Genomic DNA, 19,125 nt, shown 5'->3' on the forward strand with positions numbered 1-19,125 from the left:
GGTGTTTTTCCCCCCCCAGAGTTTTTGGTAAAAATATTTTTTTTTTTTTTTTTTTTCCTTTTTTTTTTTTTTTTTTTTTTTTTTTTTTAGGACCACATTTATAAACTGATGAAAAGCGACAGCTATCCACGTTTCCTCCGCTCCAATGTCTACCAGGATCTGCTAATGGCAAGGAAGAAAGTGAGTGTTTGTCATCTGTGCACGGCTCATTTGTTTAGCTTGCAGCGCCTTGCAAACATTTGTCGTATTACATCCACACCACAATTCATTTGCATTAGCCTCCTTTATCCCGACACCTAAAATCCAGTGCAGCTGAATGCTGTCAGACATCACCTAATTAGTAATTATTTATTTTCACTTCTGTGTAGACCTTAGAAGTTTTAGACAAACCATCCCCATTAAAGGAAAAAATGGTGACGGCAGCATTTGGGATATTTTTCTTCAGCAAGTACAGGGAAGCAAAATATAGCCACATACAAGGAAATAATGAAAGAAGACATTCTAAAGAGATGTAAAAGGAGCAGCCGGAACTGGATTGGTTTAGGTCCATGTGTAAAGTGCAACAGCCTCACATGACAATCGTATAGATGCTCCATCCGCTCTGAGCTTGAGCAACATTCTCACCCACTAGATATTTAAAACTGACGCATCATATATGTTTTTGGTTTTCATTTTACAATTTTAATTACCTGGTGAGTTTTTGGCTTTATTAAATGAAAAGTATAACTTCACAGATTATTTTCTTTTCCTGCTTCCTATGACCCGGTAGCCTGAAACGGAGCAGGGACGACGCACCTCCCTGGAGAAGTTCACTCGCAGTGTGGTAAGAGTCTTATTGCCTCTCCTGAAAATTAAAAACAAACCACAACAAGTTGAACTGTCCACTGCTGCTGTAGCTTTCAGTGAGAGGTAGATGATGTATTTATGTGTAAACTATAATGGAGGAGGGTTTTGATGTTCCATAGTAAAACATTCAGCAGATAAATGCATTTATCATATTTGCTGATATTTAAAACAAAGGAGGCAACACAATGGATTTTTACCTGAAGACGTTTTGATTTAGTAATTATAAATAAAGGGATTATTTCTTTCAATTTAAGTGTTTATAGTGATATAATAAATCTAAATATTTTTGCAACAATCGATTCTGTTTTTCATTAAATTAGTTCACAGTATAATTATTCCTTTTACCTTGCATCAAAACTTTTTGTTTACTTCCATTTTGTCGAGACGATCTATCGTCATCACCTCATGTCTGATACATAAAAACAAAAAAAACAAACAGTGGGAATCTGTGTCAAATAGTTTATATGGCCCTGTGTCTCTCTCTTCCTGTCCCTCTGTATCCAGGGAAAATCGCTGACAGGAAAACGACTCACAGGCCTCATGCAGTCATCCTGACAAGGTCTGGATTCGGAGTAGGAGGAATCGTACCCAAAGCAGACGCTTACAGTTTAGAGCTTTAAGAACAGGACACTTGTGCGTGTAGCATCGGGAGGCTAGTGAAGGTGCCAAACAAGCCTGGAACTGCTGAAATGGAAACCCAACATATCTGGACGGCACCTCGGATAAAGGGAAGAGGACCCAGCAGCATGCAATAAGTCACCAGATCTGGCACAAAGGGAGGTGCTGTTATGATATATAGACGATTTACAGCGACTCTGCTTTGGAGGTTTCTGTTCAGAAGCTTGTGTCGAACAAGACTCTGCGATTTTTCTCTGACTACACTCATTTTATCATGGTAGCTGAAGAGGTTAATGCTTTACCTGTCTGTGATATTTACGTGGAATGCTCAAATGCTTTGACTGATGTTGAAACGAGACTTAGATTTTCGCTGTAGCTTGGTGTTTTATCTCACTAGGATATAAAAAGGGAAAGTGGAATGACGGGTTTACAGTAATCAACACTTGAAAACGACGACCGGTATAGTAGTGCATCAACATGCTACTAAACGCTGAAAAACTTTAGTGATCGTTTCCTCGACTATGGAACAAAAAGTAGAAATTTCAAAATGCGTCCTGCTCCTAATTTAAGCAAAGGACACGCCAATACTGGTTGCCATTATTTTAACGGTTTTAAGAATCATAATTGCCTCCATGTTGGTCGTAAAAATGCATTTTGTAATATACTTAGGGTGGACCCTTTTTTAACTAGCAGCTGTTGTTTTTACCCTCTGATACCAAGTAGAGAGATTCATTATAACAAAACTAATTACCAGTTATATGAAGCAGTATTTCTCCTTGATGTCCATCCCTTCCATATACTGTATGCTGCTGCAGCAGCATATACATGGCTGACTGTAAAGCAGGACCAGATTATGCACCGAGTTAATCTGCATACAGTTTCAGTCAGCAGTTTAAATCTTCTCATTCCCATAAGTGACACATTTCTGGCTTTTAAGGATTTATTTTTTCAAGGGATGGAATGATGCATCAAACGGTAAGTATATATTTAAAAGACTCACGTTCGTAAATTGAACTGGTTCTATCTTTTTTTAATCCACGCAGTATCAAAAATATACATGCAGGCTTACATTAAGCATACAGTCCCACCCATGCTGTTGGTTTTATGTCCAACAGCAAGTTTGTAATGTCAGGCACATTTCTGCCTGGATATTTGACTGCTCCTCATGGCAGAGTTCATTTGAATTTGTTGGTTTCTGTGCACAGACTTAACTTTTAAGTATAATCCACAAACTATCCCAAAAGGCACACCAAAACAGTTGTGATGAGCAAACTTTGCAGACTCGGTGTACAGATGTGCTGGGAAATTAACCTGTTTCTATGAGTTCTACCAATTCTGGAAGTAGTGATTAAAAATCAGTCAGAGATATGACAGAAGCCTGTTGGTGGTGTATGTAGATGCTTATTTGAGCCTATAACTTTGATTTTGTGTGGATTAAATCTCTTCCTAACCTGTGCATCTAGTTCTTCACTGAAGTTGTGTCCTGTAATCCTTCAGTCCTGAACAGTTCAAATGACCAATTAAAACCCAAAACATTCCTCCTTATGTTAAGTGAACTGGACACAGAGGTTTTAATGGATGAAAGTCAAAAGACTTTGCCTTTTTTTTCCCCTCTAGTGTTTTTAGACTTTTGACAACTTTTCCACCTACTCACCTTTCATGGAGTAAAATGTTTCCCATACCAGTCGATGCAGCGTGAACCCAGGCAGTGCAGTGAGGTCTTAAATTAACAAAAAATCAAAAATTAAATGCCCTAGTTAAGGGTTTAAGGTATTTTGTAATTTTCTTACACACCCAAAAGAATATTTTATTGGCATTATTGAGGAATCTTAATTTTTCCAATTATCTGGCCTAGTTGAGCAGTGACTGACGACTCATGGTTCAAACTGTCTGAAGGTTTCATAGAAGCTGAGGAATGAAAATGCTTACCTACACCTTGAAAAGTTCTATTCCTTGCATAATTAAACTTTGCACACTTTTAATACAGATGTGTACTAAAAGCCCAGTATTGAAACCACACATCTATTCATTCACAGGTGCATCAGTGCTTACTTGTCAGTTTAAAAGCATCCAGAAGCTCAAACAGCCGTGCTACTGTAAACCAGTTCTGTGGATAGATTGTATGCTTTCTTCTGTCTTCTAAACATTCCACTTCGAGCAGCCGCAGTGAAAATCTGTGGGCTGATGTCTTACCATCTTTTCATCCGATGTAAAGAGGACCATGATAATAAACAGGAATGCACAATGAAGATGGATTTTGAAACCTTCTTTAATTGTTCCAGATACTAATTCATTGGAGTATCCATGTAAATATAGCGGTAAGTGTTTGGTTTTCGACTATAGTCTATGCTTTGCTTTTGCAGAAGGTACATACTGCCCTCTGCTGCATTTGACCTGCAAGTGCAGGTAAAAGTCAAGGTTTTTTGTTACTAGGGTAACGAATGTAAAAATTGCAACTTCAATGTTATGCAAGATTTAGGAATATTAAATGTCATTTAATGTTATCACCTGTATATAGGTGACGAGTCGATCATTTTTAACACAAGGCTGTTGGAGGTCTGACTGTTTTTCTGTGAATCAGTAAATCTGCTTCATCCTGTTCAGGTAGACGGACTCTCACTCTGTCCAGGCCTCCCATGAGTGGGAAACAAGTTGGATGGAGACTGAGCAATTTCCACACACATAGCAGGTGAGGCTTGGTCACACCAACTATTGATTGGCTAACTAGTATAGAAATTCCCATACTTTTTATATGTACTGTCTTATAAAAGGAGTACATACTGCTTTTGCACATTTTGTCAAGTTAGAGTTGCAGATATCTAGCTGTATTTTAGGCATTTCTGTGAAAGCCTGACAAATCTCTGTATAAACACTGTTTTGCAACAGCTGTCTATATGGACTTTGCACATCTAGGCACTGAATGCTTTGCTCCAGTCTTTGCAAAATGGCTCAATCCCAATCATTATATATATTATCAATGAACTACAAGTTTTGAATCTTGCCATTGATTTGGATCTCAATGTTGACTAGGACATTGAGGTAGACCATTTGTTGAGTCAGTTCTCCCACAGGTTTAGGACTTTAACACCGCCACCAATTTTATGCTTGCTGTCTCCAAGCAGTTACTTTATGATACTCTTCAGTAAAGACCTGAATTGTGGCATGAAGTTACCTGAGGCCTCTTATAGCTTCTGATTGTTTCTCTCTTTGCCCGTCTAGGTTTGCATTTGAGTCGCACTTTTCTTTTTCAGACTAAACACAGTTTTCATTTATAATCTTCTCGTCTCTGTCGCTGTGTTTCTTGGTTTTCATGACGCTTTTTGTTCATATATGACTTCTACTTTGTAATTAAATTACACACTAGAGTTTTAAGAATAAGTTATTTCGGAAGGCGATTAGTGGCACTCCTTTATTTAAAGTTAACAAACCCAAGTTTTCTGATTTTATTGGTAAAACATTCTTAAAGCCATGCATGTTTTTTCTTTCACAGACAGGAACAATCAAAGATTTTGTGGAAAAATGTTTTCTGGGAAGCACTCAATTTTTTTCTATAGCCATGAAATCCAAGCAACTAAGTTCCAGTTAACTTACATATTTTCTAATCTCACCATATGGATGTCTTGCGTCATTATTATGATGAAAAACTCATCCATGATCAATCTTTAGAAGTTCTGTTTGTATGAGGAATCAAATACTGATATGCAAATAACAGTTCAAGTAAAGAGACGCAAAACATTCATATAATCTGACTAAGCAACATGGCGTATTTCAAAGTGTGGATTTTCACCCCTAATACTGCAAATTGTAACAAGGATCCTGATGCCAATAGAAATGATGCATAGGATAAATGCTTGTGGGACTTAAAACATAATTATAGATCTATTGGAGGTTGAACAGCTTTTGGTTCTTTAAAGCATGAAGTTGGCTGCGGGGCTGTTCAGACTGCGTTTCCCTTTCATTGTTGAAACTAGTTTATAGGATTAGGGTAGTGTTGGGCAGCTCTGGCAGGACAGGACAGTGGCTGGACTCCTTTAATCTCCAGGGCCTTGTTGAACTGCACATCCATGGTCTTGGATGCCTTAGTGATCTTCAGGTTCTTCATACAACCTCTGAAGGATGAGCGGGTGGAAAGAGCTGCCTGGCGAACTCCAGCTAGGGAGAATGTGTTCAGGTAAGTTAAGTACATTAGAAATGTTGGCATCTTTACTGAGTTGCTTTTAGGAAGCTGCCATACCAGGATATCCTCCAACATAGATGGGATCATTGGTATCACAGGTGTTGGAGCGAGCGTTGGGAGACTGCGCTTGGCTCTTTACTCCATCCACCACCAGCTCCAGCCGGTGGCGAAGCTTGTTGGCAGTGATGTTGTGCCACTGGCCATCACAGAAGCTCCTGCCTTCAGGCACATGCTTTGCAGTGATTCGGCCAGCTCCGTTGTCGACATGGAAAAGGAGCTAAACGAAAGGAAAATTGGGGAATCGGGAAGGTTAGTATAAATTTCAGCAGCCGAAATCCGTATATTTCTGTCTGAGATGGTTGCCATGTTAAAATATCAGTCAGCTGTAGTCTTTCGCATACAGAAATTGTTGGCATGTGTGATTTTACGTTAAAGTGAAGAAGTAAGAGTGGTCGGAGCCCGACAACGGGTCCAATGAATACACATAGTCAAAGTATAAATCTGTTAGCCTTCCACAAATGGGATGCTATTAGGTTTTTCTGGCTAGCATTTATTTCACAGCTTTTAAATCTTCTTTACATGTATTCAAAGAAAACATAATTTAATCTGCGTTTTACAGGATCTTGACACTACCTTGCCATCGACGATCTCCAAACCGAGTCCATCATTGGCTTGGTTACTGACTGCCAAAAGGACTCCGCTGGTCTTGCTGGTTCGAAACTCGAATGCAATCGACACATCCAGACCCACCCGATAGGAGGAAACTGAATGGAAAGAAATAACTTCCATTATGTTTTGTTTTTTTTAATAAACCAGATGAATTGTTTCAATCCAGCAACTTAATGACTAAGTTTTATTGAAGCGACCTGAGTGAACTCACCAGCTTTCAGATGGCCAGTGCCGTCAAAATAGGTTCCCGTTTCCGTTGATACGAAACACCTTCCAACCATGTAACTGGAGGTCGGTGCAGCCATGTCCAGTTTAAAGTCCTCACTAACCACTTCAGTACGACCTGCAAAGGGAGGAAGCCGTGAAATATGTTTAATACAACAGTTTCACAAATTCATAGATAAAGTGTATGAAGAAAAATATGCATTAGTCCATACCGGTTACAGCTGACTTGGTGCTCACTGGACTTCCACCCATCGTAAAGTTACGGATGCATCCATTGATGCTATAGAGAATCTGAGGATAGAAAATTTAAGAGTGTTTTTCCTGAATTGCACTTATTTCTCTGTTGTATAAACAGTAAGTCCTTACTGGGCCGATTCTCTTGGTGGTGTAGTTCTGCGGTAATCCACCAACATACACCTTTCCAACCACATCTAAAAGGTCCGCCTGGTAAAAAGGAAATCATTAATTGTATTAAGATGGCTTGATTTCATGCAGTAATGTGTATCTACCTTTCTTCTGTGAAAGACTGCTTACCGTTTTTGGACTGAACATCTGTTTCATGTATCGACCCTCAACTACTAGCACACCTCTCTGCTTGGTGCGCTGCACACGGATCTGACAGGACAGTTTCAGGGAGAAGTCAGATGTAAATCAGACGTTCTGTATAGTTCCCAAATTCAGATTTAAAACCGTTAGGATAAAGTCTTTTAAAAGTGCAAAGACGCATTGAAACAACTTTATACGGCTAATAAGAGCATCTGGTTATATTACATTTATGGGAATGCATTACAGAAATTGATATTAAATATTTAAACTACATTAGATGTATATCCAAGTTGAAATTGTTTTTCCTGTATTCTGGGAAAGGCTGAGAAACCTCACTCCAGGATTTTCAGTTCTTAGATTTTACAGCAATCTATTATAATATAGTAATAAAGCAGGGCTTTTACCTTGTGCCAGTTACCATCATTAATAGAGAAAGGAACACAGTCAGAGATGTTTCCATGACCAAGATCAAATCCAAGACAGGCTTGTCCCTCCTTGATCTATAAGCAGAGATTGATAAAGTTAGTAGACATAAGAGATGTCTAATGTCTAACACTGAAAGGGTGATTGATTATGTTGTCAGTGCAATTAGGACTGTTCTGATTGAGTTAATGAGGAATCAAATGAGCATTTATGAGAGTACAAAGCAGCCATACCTGTATAGAGACAAAATCTGCATGGTTTATTCTTGCCATGTAGAGCACAAGACCAGAAAGCTCCTTGGTCCTCAACTCGAACTCCAAAATCAACCTGAGACAAACAGGCATGCAGATTGTTTTTCAAGATGCACCTTAGCAGTCATAATAAAAATATTTTTGTACATTGGGGAGTGGCTCACTTACTGAAAAAAATTATTTCCACACAGTTTGTAATTTCAATACGTTTCCATTTTGTATCGTAAAGTAGGGATGGGTGGTGGGATTGTAGCAGATTGTGAAGGATTAAAATGGATCTAGTAGATCAGAGAGATGGTGGTAGAATCTGTCTGATGGTGTTCTATGCCTTTGCTCAAACTGTTTATCCTTCATTAGTTTAAACTACAGTAAGCATGAAACAGTTACTGATTTTATGATAATAAAATAAAATAAAAATTACCCATCCAACTGTGAAGATGCAGAAATATTTCTATAATTTTAACTTGTTTGTTTTATAGCCTCACAGAGTAAAAATATGTAGTTTTATATAAATCTTGCCAATGTACTTCAAACAATTTCTCATACTGACATAATAGATCAATGAAGAACATTACAGTTTTGAAGAATGATAAAAAAAAAAAAAAGATCTGATTTTTTTCCACAAACTAAACTAAGAAAACTGTTCAGTGGATGAAACCAAGAACAGGCTAATGCTGGATAATAACCCCAAAGGTGCAATGAAATGTTGTAGCTCAATGGTGTTCAACTCCAGCCATTTAGATCTTCCCCTGGTTCAACACACCTGAATATAATCAATGGTTCATTACCAGGCCCCTGCAGAATTTGATCATACTCCGAGGATGTTATTCAGCCATTAATTCAGCTGTGTAGAATTTATTTCCTGTAATGAATGGGCCCAACTTTAATTGAATTGCTTTTTAGGATTAATAGTTTTCTGAATCTAAATCTGCATTGGAGCAGGGGCACATCTAAAATATTCAGGAATATCCCCGTTTAGATCAGAGCATAGTCATGTTAGCAACCAGTTATGTAAATGTTTTATTCGTTTTGAATACAATTCTTTTGAAAATGTAAAAACTGCAGGAAATTGTGATATGTTAATACTGTAATTCTTGGGGGAAAAGATTTTATATTTGCAGATTTTGGCACAGTTTAAAGCACCCTTGTGACTTTGCAGCCAAAATATGATTCATAATATGTTTAGATATCTGAATGTAAGATTATATGAAAACTGTGTATTTGATCACTTAAATTGTGGTATTTTATTGGTTAATTTACATTTAAAAGATTTTTGATTTTTATTAGTAAAATACTACATTTTGAAAACCTTTATACTTTCTGTATTTTCACTTCTGTGGGTCTGTCATATGAAGTCCCAACAGAGTGAAGTTTGTGGCTGTAATGAAACTAAAAACAAAGTTCAAAAGGCTGCCTAATAGTAGGCAAGTTGCACATTTGCAAAAGATAAAAGCAACAAGTTTGACACTAAAGCAGATGCAATTTCCAATTTCCCAGATTCATATTATAAAAAATATATAAGCTATTATTTGCCTTTAGATAGCATGTTTGTATTTTTCCTTTTTCCACCATAAATGCGCACCAGCACAAGGACTGGTGTCAATGTATAGATCAGTCAGCTCGTTCACTTCTTCTGGGAATGGGAATCTCATCCTGTCAAAAGTATCGCTCACTCACTGGGGTTGTCATGTTGCACATGCTGCATTTGACCACTAGGGTTCTCCAGGTGCTGTGGGAAAGTTGAACCAGCACACAGTTCTGTGTGATTTACCACCTACATAACGAGCCACACCGTTTCCCGTCATGTTGGAGCAGTAAAAGACTGCCGACAGGAAATCAAATACAAGACACTGAAATTAAAGACTTGCCTCTCTCTGACTTTGGTGTCATCAAAGGCGAAGGTCATGTGACTGTTTCTGGTCAGTCCAAACTGATATGCCTTTTCAAGAGACGTCGGGGCCACAGCTGAAGCACACAAGTCCTGGAGATTGGACACAACATGTCAGCTCCACTGACTGGGTCTCACAACACTGCTCCCATTTCCTCCTGTCAACAGGAGCCTTAACACCCGGGTTCAACACTTGCCAATCACTCTAATTGGGTCCCTGCTTCTGATATGGGAGCAAATGAGGCATTGGTAGGTCACTGTGGATTATAGAGCTGCTTTTTATACAACTACAAATAGTTACTGACTTATGTCTGAGTTCATATTATAGACTTATAATTGCTTATTATAAATACAATAACTCAAATAAAAGTAATCATCCTGAGCATCACATTACAATTGGCACCCTGAATAGTAACAATGAACTTACTTTTTTTTTTCATCATGAAAATTTGGTTTTCTAATGAATTTTCTTATTTCCTTAACAGAAACACTTATTTAAAAAATATTTGTTCAGCAGTTTAGTTGCCTTTTTTTTTTTTTTACTCCCAGATTGCAGTTCCACTTTTATCCACAAGGTGTCATTGTTGTAACTTTCTAATCCTCCTTGTTCCACTTCCTTTTAGGCTCTCTACGTCTCATTTGTTCAATCTGGTTTGAAATGTCTATTTTGTCTGGAACTGTCACCACTTTTGAACTTTAATTAAAATTTTCTCTCTGGAGCAAAATTTAACTTCTACCATTTTTCTTTGTATCTTTAAAGTTGTTATTTTTTAAAGCATTCTCTTCCCATAATTGGTCTTTTGTCTAATACCAAGGTTTATTTTCCCTTTTCTAAGTATTTTAAAAATTACAGTTTAGTCATGTCTGGCTTTTTTCCCCCCAAAACTTTACCTTTCTTTTTTACTATGACTGTTGCTTTTCTTTAGTTCCTCTGACAAAGTTTGCAGTGTGACCACTCTTTACTTTCTCCTAATGCTAAAGCATACATTTTCCATTTCTACTGTAATTCAGAACCTTATACACGGACTCCCTTGTTTTGCTGAATCCTTTACTGTCTCCACTTCGTATGCTGTCATATTCTTCCTGAGCAGGTCCTCCTCCACCATTACCCCAGTGTTATTTCTCTCCTCTCATTTTCACTTTCTGCCCACTTCTTCTCTGTGGCTGTTATCCATTTCCATATTCTTGCTTTCATGTTCTCTCATCCTTATATTCACCAGAAATCTTCCCATTTCGCTTCTGTTACTCAATTTCTCCTTTCTGTTAAGTACCAGCTGCTTCCTCTCTGTGCTCACTTGTTCTTCTTTTCTTTCAGGGTATCTTCTGTTTTTCTTTACTGGTAAAAATTAAAAATCGTCACTAATACTTTACTAGGATTTCTTTTTTTGTTATCACAAAAAACTGTGGTGTGCCTTCAGCTCTACTGACAATACTTTGCTGTCCTTCCCCAGCTGTGGATCTTTAGGGTAAATAACCTCCTTGAAGTGTTTACACCTTTGTTCATGGCTTGTGACATATCGCAAACAAGATTTCTTTGGAGTTTTAACAATGGATTTCTTCTTGAAATTGGTCCATGAAGGGAGAGTTTTAAATAGTTAAACAGTAACAGGCTGTTCCACTTGAGCTATATGTACCTGCAGCTCCTCCAGAGTTGCCTTTAGCCATTCTACTAATTATCTGATTAATCCTTCCCTTCCTGACCTGAAAATCAAAATGGATGGATAGATCTTAGGAAATTTGCAGCTATTTCACATTTTCAGATGGCAGGTTGAACAGTGTGAGGATGTTGCTTTGCTGTGAACGTTATTCCCGAAATCTCAAAATCAAACATCTGAAACGTCTGCTGATCATCCGTACTTACACAAATGAAACGATGCATAGTTGGCGTCTGTTCTGGTAACTATTAAAGATATTTGGTTGCTCTGGATTTTATTTTCAGGGATCAGAGCAAATTGGACTAAATACACATCCTTGCCCATTTTCTTCATGTTCACAATTAACATGAATTGTTAAAGCAGCTTTTGTGTTGGCTGCCTGATGCAATGAATTTAACTTTCTGTAAACAACTCTCCACACAGTCAGTGGATCCTTCATCCACTCTTTATAAGTATGAAACAAAGTTAATATAAAAAGGGGAATCTGAGACAGCAGTATGTGTCTCAATCGCCACCGCTCTTGTTCTTTCAAGTGAAGACATTCCCAGTTTGTGACCTTGCTTTGTTACAGCCGACACTCACCTCTTATCTCATTCTGTCCTCGTATACACTACTCCGCCTCCTCAACCTCCCTCTCCTTTTCCTTTCTTATGCTTCCCCTATCTAACAAAAAAAAAGAGACGTCACATGTTCAGAAACCTTTTCCTTCAATTCTTCTCTGGGCTCTTTGCCGTCTTTCCATTAAGCCAACAAAGGACGAGGAGTGTTCTGTTCAGAAAGACTCTCCCTCTTTTTATCCCTTCCTCCAAGGCTGAACCTTATTCTGTCTTCTGCCTTATACCCTCTTTCATCCTTCCTTCTCGTCCCTTCTGCGTCTTTCCATTAAAGTAACAATAGGAAGGCAGTTTTCCATTATAGACTTTCGTTTGAGGTCACACCAATGGAATCAGAAATCTGGAGGAATTAATAATTAATTTAATTAGAATTACATGGATGCTTGAGTGTGTAAAGGCTTTAACCCCTTAACAGTCATGAGGACGCCAGTGTCCGACGTATAGCAAGATTCAGAGGAGACGACTGAATAGAAGCCTCCCTATATTAAGGCAAACAAAAGTCTGCAAGTATTTTCAATTGGATTTTTAAGCAACTCGTTAGATTAACAGATTTTGAGCTATTATTTTTTAAAGGGTGCTATTATGGGTTTTCCAGGCCCATAGTGCCATTTTATAGCACAATCAAGTAACTGGACTGCCAGTTGTTATAAAAATGCTGTATATGTCAAACATAAAAGAAATTTGCATATCAGCCGTATCTGAATTGGTCAAAGGGAAATATGTCACTCTCCCCTCAGCGCATCGTCATAACAATGCTTCTCCAGGCCATCCATCCATTCTGTTTACAACTGTGTAGGAGCGTTTCAGTTTAGATGTGTAGTTCCTCCAGGTGTTTGCTAATCTGTGGGAGACGAGCTCAGCTGTGGACTGCAGAGCGCTGCAGGAGCAGGCTGACATGGGAGGTCGAAGGCTTTTACAAATAAGCATCAATGAGTCAAAGAAACACTGTATGTGTAAAACATGGTATAAAGCTAAAAAAGGGTACATTTTGCATAATAACCTCTTCCAAAAAGGTAAATAATGGTCTTTACAGACTTGATAAACACGTTCCTTCTCCATGGTGCGTAAAAGCTTATTGTTGATTTGCTGCAGCTGTGCTAATGGCTAATCCGGTGTGGGGGACAAACTGTAGCGCAGCAGAGAGAAAAGGGGAGGGTGTGAGCAGCACATACAAGCATGATTGACAGTTTTAAGACCCTCGTCCTCACTGATTGGTTGGTTGATTTTTCTGCAGATGGCAGTAGAACCACATATTATCTCTTGTGTAATATCAGTTTTAACAAATATGAAAACAATATTTTTATAAAAGTTACCTACTACAGCTTTTAAAGGGGATTTGATTCTATCATAAATTAAAAGTATGGCTGACCTTTTTTTTTTTAAATGTATGCATTTTGGAAAACATTTGAACTCATAAACTAGTTGTACTAAAGTATAACAGCTCAATTAATTGCTTAAGCCTTTAAAGTAAAAACCTGAAAGAGAAACTGTACAACGTCCGGGAACTTTAAAAAATCGTATAGTAAATGCTGGAAACCATAAAAAACTGTTATGTGGCCTGAATTACTTTTCTCTTTATCATCAGTTTGTCCTGAAAAGAGGCTAGAGGGCAGACACAGAAAACTTTACAGACTGATGTTTAGTTCAAGTGTGTGTTTTCTCAAAAAGTACTGATTTAAAGAGACATCAGTCTGTGAGTGAGTGTATACCATGTCTAAGCCAGGATCCGGTTTAGCAGTAGGTGGCGCTACAGCAGCAGGCGGGGTGGGTGTGGCAGCAGCTGGGGCAGGGGGCGTGGCCTCCTGAAGGTCAGCAGCGCAAGAGCAGGAAGGAAGAGTTTAACGACGGCCGCAGAGATTAAGCAGAGAAGCACAAAGAGCAACGAAGCAGTGATGTCATCAGGATAAATCACATCGCTGCAAAGGCTTTCCCTTTGCTGTGACTTTCTTAACATTCAAGGAAATTAAACTTTGTTTGCAGCCAACTGAAAATAAAACTGTCATATTTCATAAGTGATGCATTTCAGTGCAACTGTAACGTTCTCTGGAATAAAAGGAAATGTCTGGTTTATCAAAGCTTCTTTTATTACAAGATGCATCAACAATACATCTTCCTATGCCTGAAGTTGTAGCTTTAAACTTCCCTTAAGGGTACTGTGTGTGTGGCTCTATTTTAGCTCTATTTGTGGAATTCACTGTATAAAAATAAAACAGTTTCGTCAGTTTAGAAGACAAAACATCTTTTTGGTCACAAAAAGTCTAAAATAAACCTATACATTTAAATTGTTTTTCCAATTTACTTGACACTTGTTCTAATATTGGCAAACATCACTGTGTTGTAATAATACAGGATATTTACAAAACATGATTTGTGATTTAAAATTAATGATTAAGCAACCAATCCTGAAGCTAGTTGATGATCCGAACTGGGATTTTTGAAGCCGTTCATATTTGGAGATGTCCCAACAGTGTTAAAGAAATATTTGAACCAGAACAAAATGCATTCAAAGTCCCTCCATCTGCATCTGCTGAACAGAGCCCCACAGTCGAACTCAAATTAACTTCATAGAGTTCATACTGTAATGCTCTGTGAATCTGTGACTCAGGAAGAAGAGCAGTTGTTTAGCAATCTAAAAATGGTGGATTTGATTCATCATCTCCTCCCACATGCCAATGTGACCCTGGGCAAAGAATCTGAGCCCAAGTTGCCCACTGATCTGCGTGAATGTGTGTACTAATGGGCGGAAGCCGCTCTAGTGTAAAACCCTTTAAATGGTTGGTATAACTCGTGCTAAATACATTTTATTCATTTACACTGGAATAATGACCAATCACTGAAGTCTTAAAATCTCCATTTTTCTATAGTTCCCAGCAAAGTGAAGTTCATTGAAGGCAGTTAGCCCCGTTTATCTGGCAGACCTATGCCTTATCACATTCTGCAGTCTTTATCATAAAAGCAACTTGGAGCCCATAAAGCAACAAACTACAGAGTTATAGCTGAGGTGGCACAGTTCTTTGGCTCTTGGCTTCATGATCAATGTGCTTTAATAGGTGTAGTTTAGCAGCTAAGTGGGTAACGGATAACCGATGGCTACTGCAAGATATTTATTAAATGTGTAAAATAGCTCTTATCTGTCCCAATGCTAAGAGTATGTATTTAATAGGCCACTCACTGCCAGGTTCTTAGCATAGCGTCTAAACGTTAGTTCAGAACGTTTGGCTCCTGTGCACTCATAAAACATAAATGACATGCACAGTTAGCCTAGTGTAAGACTATGGCTCTGCACCGCCTGACAAGCTGCCAAAGGTGGAGTTTAGTGACTCAAGGCTAAAGCGACTATAAAGAAGAGTTAATGGGCTGTACAAGTGCTGCGTGATAAATCTCCAAGGTAGTACAGAGGGCCGTGGCTGTGTTTTATCAGAAAGAAATGGGAGCATGTTTGTTCTTTGAATTATGCCTCCAACAGTCGAAACTACATAATATAGTGGAGGCGGACATCTGTTTGCTCCTTCAAACGTGTGAATCTTTTTTTTTTTTTTTCCTACTTGCGCTTATGAGTAAATACATGGATTATGTGGTCCATGTGAAATTTACAAGTCCGTTAGTCAGATTGTGTGAGAACTCCCACTTACATCTGGGCGACCGGGACGAGGTTTGGGAGGAGCCGGGGTGACTGGAGGACGGACTGGTTTTGAGTCCACCTTCTTCTCCGTGGTTTCCTCCTCTTCTGGTACGGGAGGAGGAGGCGGAGGCGGAGCAAGGTTTGGACACTGGCCAATTTCGGCATTTTCAAAGGAAACGGGCCTGGAGAAATCTGAAAGACTGAAAGACAAACAGGCCAAATGATGGCTGCATGGTGAGGTGAGGCACAGGGAAGCAACAGAACAATGCGAGATGTGTGTTATATTTCCTCAATAATGTTTATATTTTTTTTAAAGCTACAACACAAACACCAGGAAAGCAGTGAGTATCTTTGTCCCTGCAGCCTGAGGGGTGAGGGGGGGAAAGTAATTTTTTCTTACATGTAAAAGACAAAAGTCAAACATTCATTTTCACAGCCACAAAATAAAATTGTCAAAATATATGCCACCCTTTGAAAAATAAATAATCTGAGGAAGTCCAGTAGTAAGTGAAACAGTTCTGTTTTCTTAAAAGATCTACAACATTTAGAGCAGATGAATATATAAAAGTCATCTTTTAATCATATATATACAGAGTAATCAATGTTGAAAAAACGTTACTAAAACCTTTCAGATTGACACTTTGTCATTTTGCATAAAAATGTCCCCCATTTGAAATTACTGCTTTGGCACTTGCTGAACTAGGATTTACAATTATACATCGGTTGTAGGATGATATTCAAAAACTAATTTCAGGGCTCTGAGCTTTAGTGTGATAAGCTCACAGTGATCAACAAAAACTACACAGATAATAAGTTTTATATGCACAATTTTGGCTGAGACCCACACACAAAGGCTTGCGCAGATTAGATTTATTGTGCATGTTTCCAGAAACCTGAACAGAAACTCCCCTCGCCTGGATCCACAAAAGCTTTTGCCAAGTTGATTGACGTCCTGCTGGCGCTTGCTTCCTAACAGTACGGCTGAAATGACTGCATAGGTAGATTGTTAAACATCCTAGTGTAGATACTCCTTCTAGTAAAAACATTGTGTTATGGTCAGGAGAGCTGCATTAAAAAAAAAAGCAATTTTCTGAGTACTAAAAGCACTCTGCCATGACGGCACTCTTACTGAAACTAGCTTTTTCAGATCTGAAACAATCATGGAGGTCCTGGCGCCTATTGGCCCGGTCTCAGTCAGGTGTGAAGGGAGCCTTACAGACCCAAGATTCAAGGTAACACTGGACCAGAAGTTTGCTACAGCAATTTATGTAAATAAATATGCATTGGAACTGTAATCATAAGGAATATAGTCAAGCTGTGTGTACTGAAGCTAAGCCAAAAAGTATATATTCATATCTCATACCAAATTGTAATTGTCACCAATATGATTTTTCTGACTGGAAAAATTTTACGAAAGCAGCTTCTTTCCAAAACTGACATTTCTTTTGTCTCTTAGATTTTGAGAGACTCCCGCCTCATTTCCTATCAATGACACAGTTTTTCGTTTGAGTGTGTTGGAAGCTGAAACCACTGACAATAACCACTAAATGTTACACCATCAGTGACCTCCCAGTGGGATGATGGGAGGTCACTGACTGGTAAAACAGGGAAACAAACAAAGGTGAGTAAGTGTTGCTTAAGTTATGAATATGTTAATAAGACAACACTAATGATGCTGCTCAGGCAGAACAAAACGCCGGCTTTCATCACCACCAACAGCAGCAATACCGGTATTGATCTCCTGCAGTCATTAGCTAGTCTTTAATTCAGCAGAGTGTTTACACGATGGCTTCGAGGGATGTTTTCACACCTGGTGTTTAGTCCAGTTGAAACAAACTCTGGTTCATCCTCTCCATTAGCGCCGTTCTTTTATGTAGATGTAAACACAGCAGTCGCACTAAGGTGAGGACCAAAACAACCTTAACGAGACCGTGTAAGGTGGTCTGGGTACGCTGCCAAATGAACTCTAGAGCGGTTTGCATTGATGGATGAGGGTTTGCAACGATCAAGGCTGTGTAAAGTCTAATGCCATTTTTAAGATGGAATCATACTTCTCACTGCTTCCTGTATTCGTATTTTGTATTATTTAACAAATAACCAGGCTGAACATTCTCGTGGAGTTTGTAGAGACACATTTTGGTTTGCTTGAAGTTTTCTAAACCCATCAACTGAGGAAAAACAAAAACATACACTGAATTGACCATGAGGTTCCATATGCATCCCTGGAATGGGACATTGACTCTGTTGGACGTCTGCTCCACGTCTGCTGGAATACCACCGAGGAAGATGCGCTGCAGCCTAATTGGCTGGTCATTGGGGAGCTTCGCCTCCCTCTTGGGGTCCTCATCCACCTGGACTGCAAAGGATCTGGTGAAGAGGAGACATTAATAAGATGAAGCATTCATAAAATCTTAAAGCGTGCCATCAGCAGGAAGAACAGACAGAAAAATGTCGTTCACTCACCTGCCAGGCAGCCTCTCTATGCGCAGCGAATGCTCTCTGCCGTCGCTCAGGTTTCCTTGGTCAGGTCGTCTGACGACGTGACGCTGATTATGACTGCCGGTATTTATTAGGACCTCAAGAGAGCCTTTGTTCAGCATGACAGAAAGGTAGGGCTGCAGGAGATCGAGATGAAACATATTAGGCGTGAAACAGGCAGACAACTTTCAGAAATTAAAAAAAAAAATTATAAAATGACTTCATTTCAAGAAATCAAATCCTTTTTTAAATTAAGTTAAAATTGCCTTGGTAAAAACATTTATGTCAGTAATATTGCATTTTGAGAGAGCAACAAAAACTGCAAGACATACTTGTGATTGGTTTGAGACAAAAAACATTAAATATGTTCACATCACTTCACAAAAATGCAAACTGATCGCAGACTTTTTGATTGAAGCAACCTCGTTTTAAACTTTTAACATTGAGCACAAAGGGGAAGAGAAAATTCACTCCAGGCAACAAGTCCTAAGGTTTTGATTCAATGTGCAAAAACTAATCTTTCAGTAAATTGCTCAATTATTCTAAAACCTTGAAGCGTAACACAAAACATAATAAATTCAAATTATTGAAAACTTTTCAAAACTTGGTTAAAAGTCACTGGCAGCCGCCGTCTGGATCAACACAAGCAATCTCGTCTCACTTTACAAGAATTCCCAAAGCTTTTTCCAATATAAACTAATCGAAATTTTCATCACAGCTCTACCTCACACTTCTATTATAAAGAAAATGGCAAAGAGAGAGAAGAAAAAGGTTCAGTAAACTACCCGAAAAGAAAACTGCTTGTGAGAAGACAAAAAAAGGGAGAAAACTGGATTTAAGGAGAAAACAAAAAACTAGAGATGAGTAGAGACAGATATGGGTGTAAAAAAATGATAAAAAGGAAAAAGAGGAGTGGAAAGCAAGAAGGAAAGGATAAGAGATGAGAGGAGCAGGGAGGAGGAGATAATAGGGGGGAGAGATGAGAGGGCAGAGAGCAAAACAGCGAACTAGATAGAGATTGGGTGGGAGAGGAGGAGTGAGAGCCACAGAGGTGCTAGAGAGCAGCGGTGCAGGGTCAGGCTAATTTGAATTTTAATTCACCGTGTGCCAGAG

The 19,125-nt window shown here is 38.7% G+C and overlaps 2 protein-coding genes across 8 annotated transcripts in view; one reads left to right on the plus strand and one right to left on the minus strand.

The window, feature by feature from the left end:
• LOC106962627 (regulator of G-protein signaling 6-like) overlaps positions 1-3,709 on the plus strand; it is a 71,680-nt gene extending 67,971 nt beyond the window's left edge. The window contains exons 15-17 of the mRNA XM_015057165.1: positions 91-180; positions 770-823; positions 1,351-3,709. Of these exons, the coding sequence (XP_014912651.1) occupies positions 91-180; positions 770-823; positions 1,351-1,401 (195 nt within the window). The 3' untranslated portion in view covers positions 1,402-3,709. The remainder of the gene's footprint in view (positions 1-90; positions 181-769; positions 824-1,350) is intronic.
• Positions 3,710-4,854: 1,145 nt separating this feature from the next.
• The window catches only part of lama2 (laminin, alpha 2), a 166,797-nt gene continuing 152,526 nt past the window's right edge, over positions 4,855-19,125 (minus strand). For 6 of the 7 annotated variants that reach the window (XM_015057151.1, XM_015057145.1, XM_015057136.1 and 3 more), the window contains 14 exons: positions 17,998-18,149; positions 17,725-17,901; positions 15,545-15,734; positions 13,622-13,714; positions 9,624-9,736; positions 7,738-7,831; positions 7,486-7,581; positions 7,070-7,150; positions 6,902-6,979; positions 6,748-6,826; positions 6,522-6,653; positions 6,275-6,405; positions 5,699-5,918; positions 4,855-5,616 (listed from right to left, as the gene is read on the minus strand). In XM_015057151.1, the coding sequence (XP_014912637.1) occupies positions 5,432-5,616; positions 5,699-5,918; positions 6,275-6,405; positions 6,522-6,653; positions 6,748-6,826; positions 6,902-6,979; positions 7,070-7,150; positions 7,486-7,581; positions 7,738-7,831; positions 9,624-9,736; positions 13,622-13,714; positions 15,545-15,734; positions 17,725-17,901; positions 17,998-18,149 (1,821 nt within the window). In that variant the 3' untranslated portion in view covers positions 4,855-5,431. The remainder of the gene's footprint in view (positions 5,617-5,698; positions 5,919-6,274; positions 6,406-6,521; positions 6,654-6,747; positions 6,827-6,901; positions 6,980-7,069; positions 7,151-7,485; positions 7,582-7,737; positions 7,832-9,623; positions 9,737-13,621; positions 13,715-15,544; positions 15,735-17,724; positions 17,902-17,997; positions 18,150-19,125) is intronic. The other variant, XM_015057127.1, reaches the window with a different exon arrangement.

Source organism: Poecilia latipinna, unplaced genomic scaffold (genome assembly GCF_001443285.1).
Source record: "Poecilia latipinna isolate Pla-1442-1.1 unplaced genomic scaffold, P_latipinna-1.0 Scaffold61, whole genome shotgun sequence".
NCBI lineage: Eukaryota > Metazoa > Chordata > Actinopteri > Cyprinodontiformes > Poeciliidae > Poecilia > Poecilia latipinna.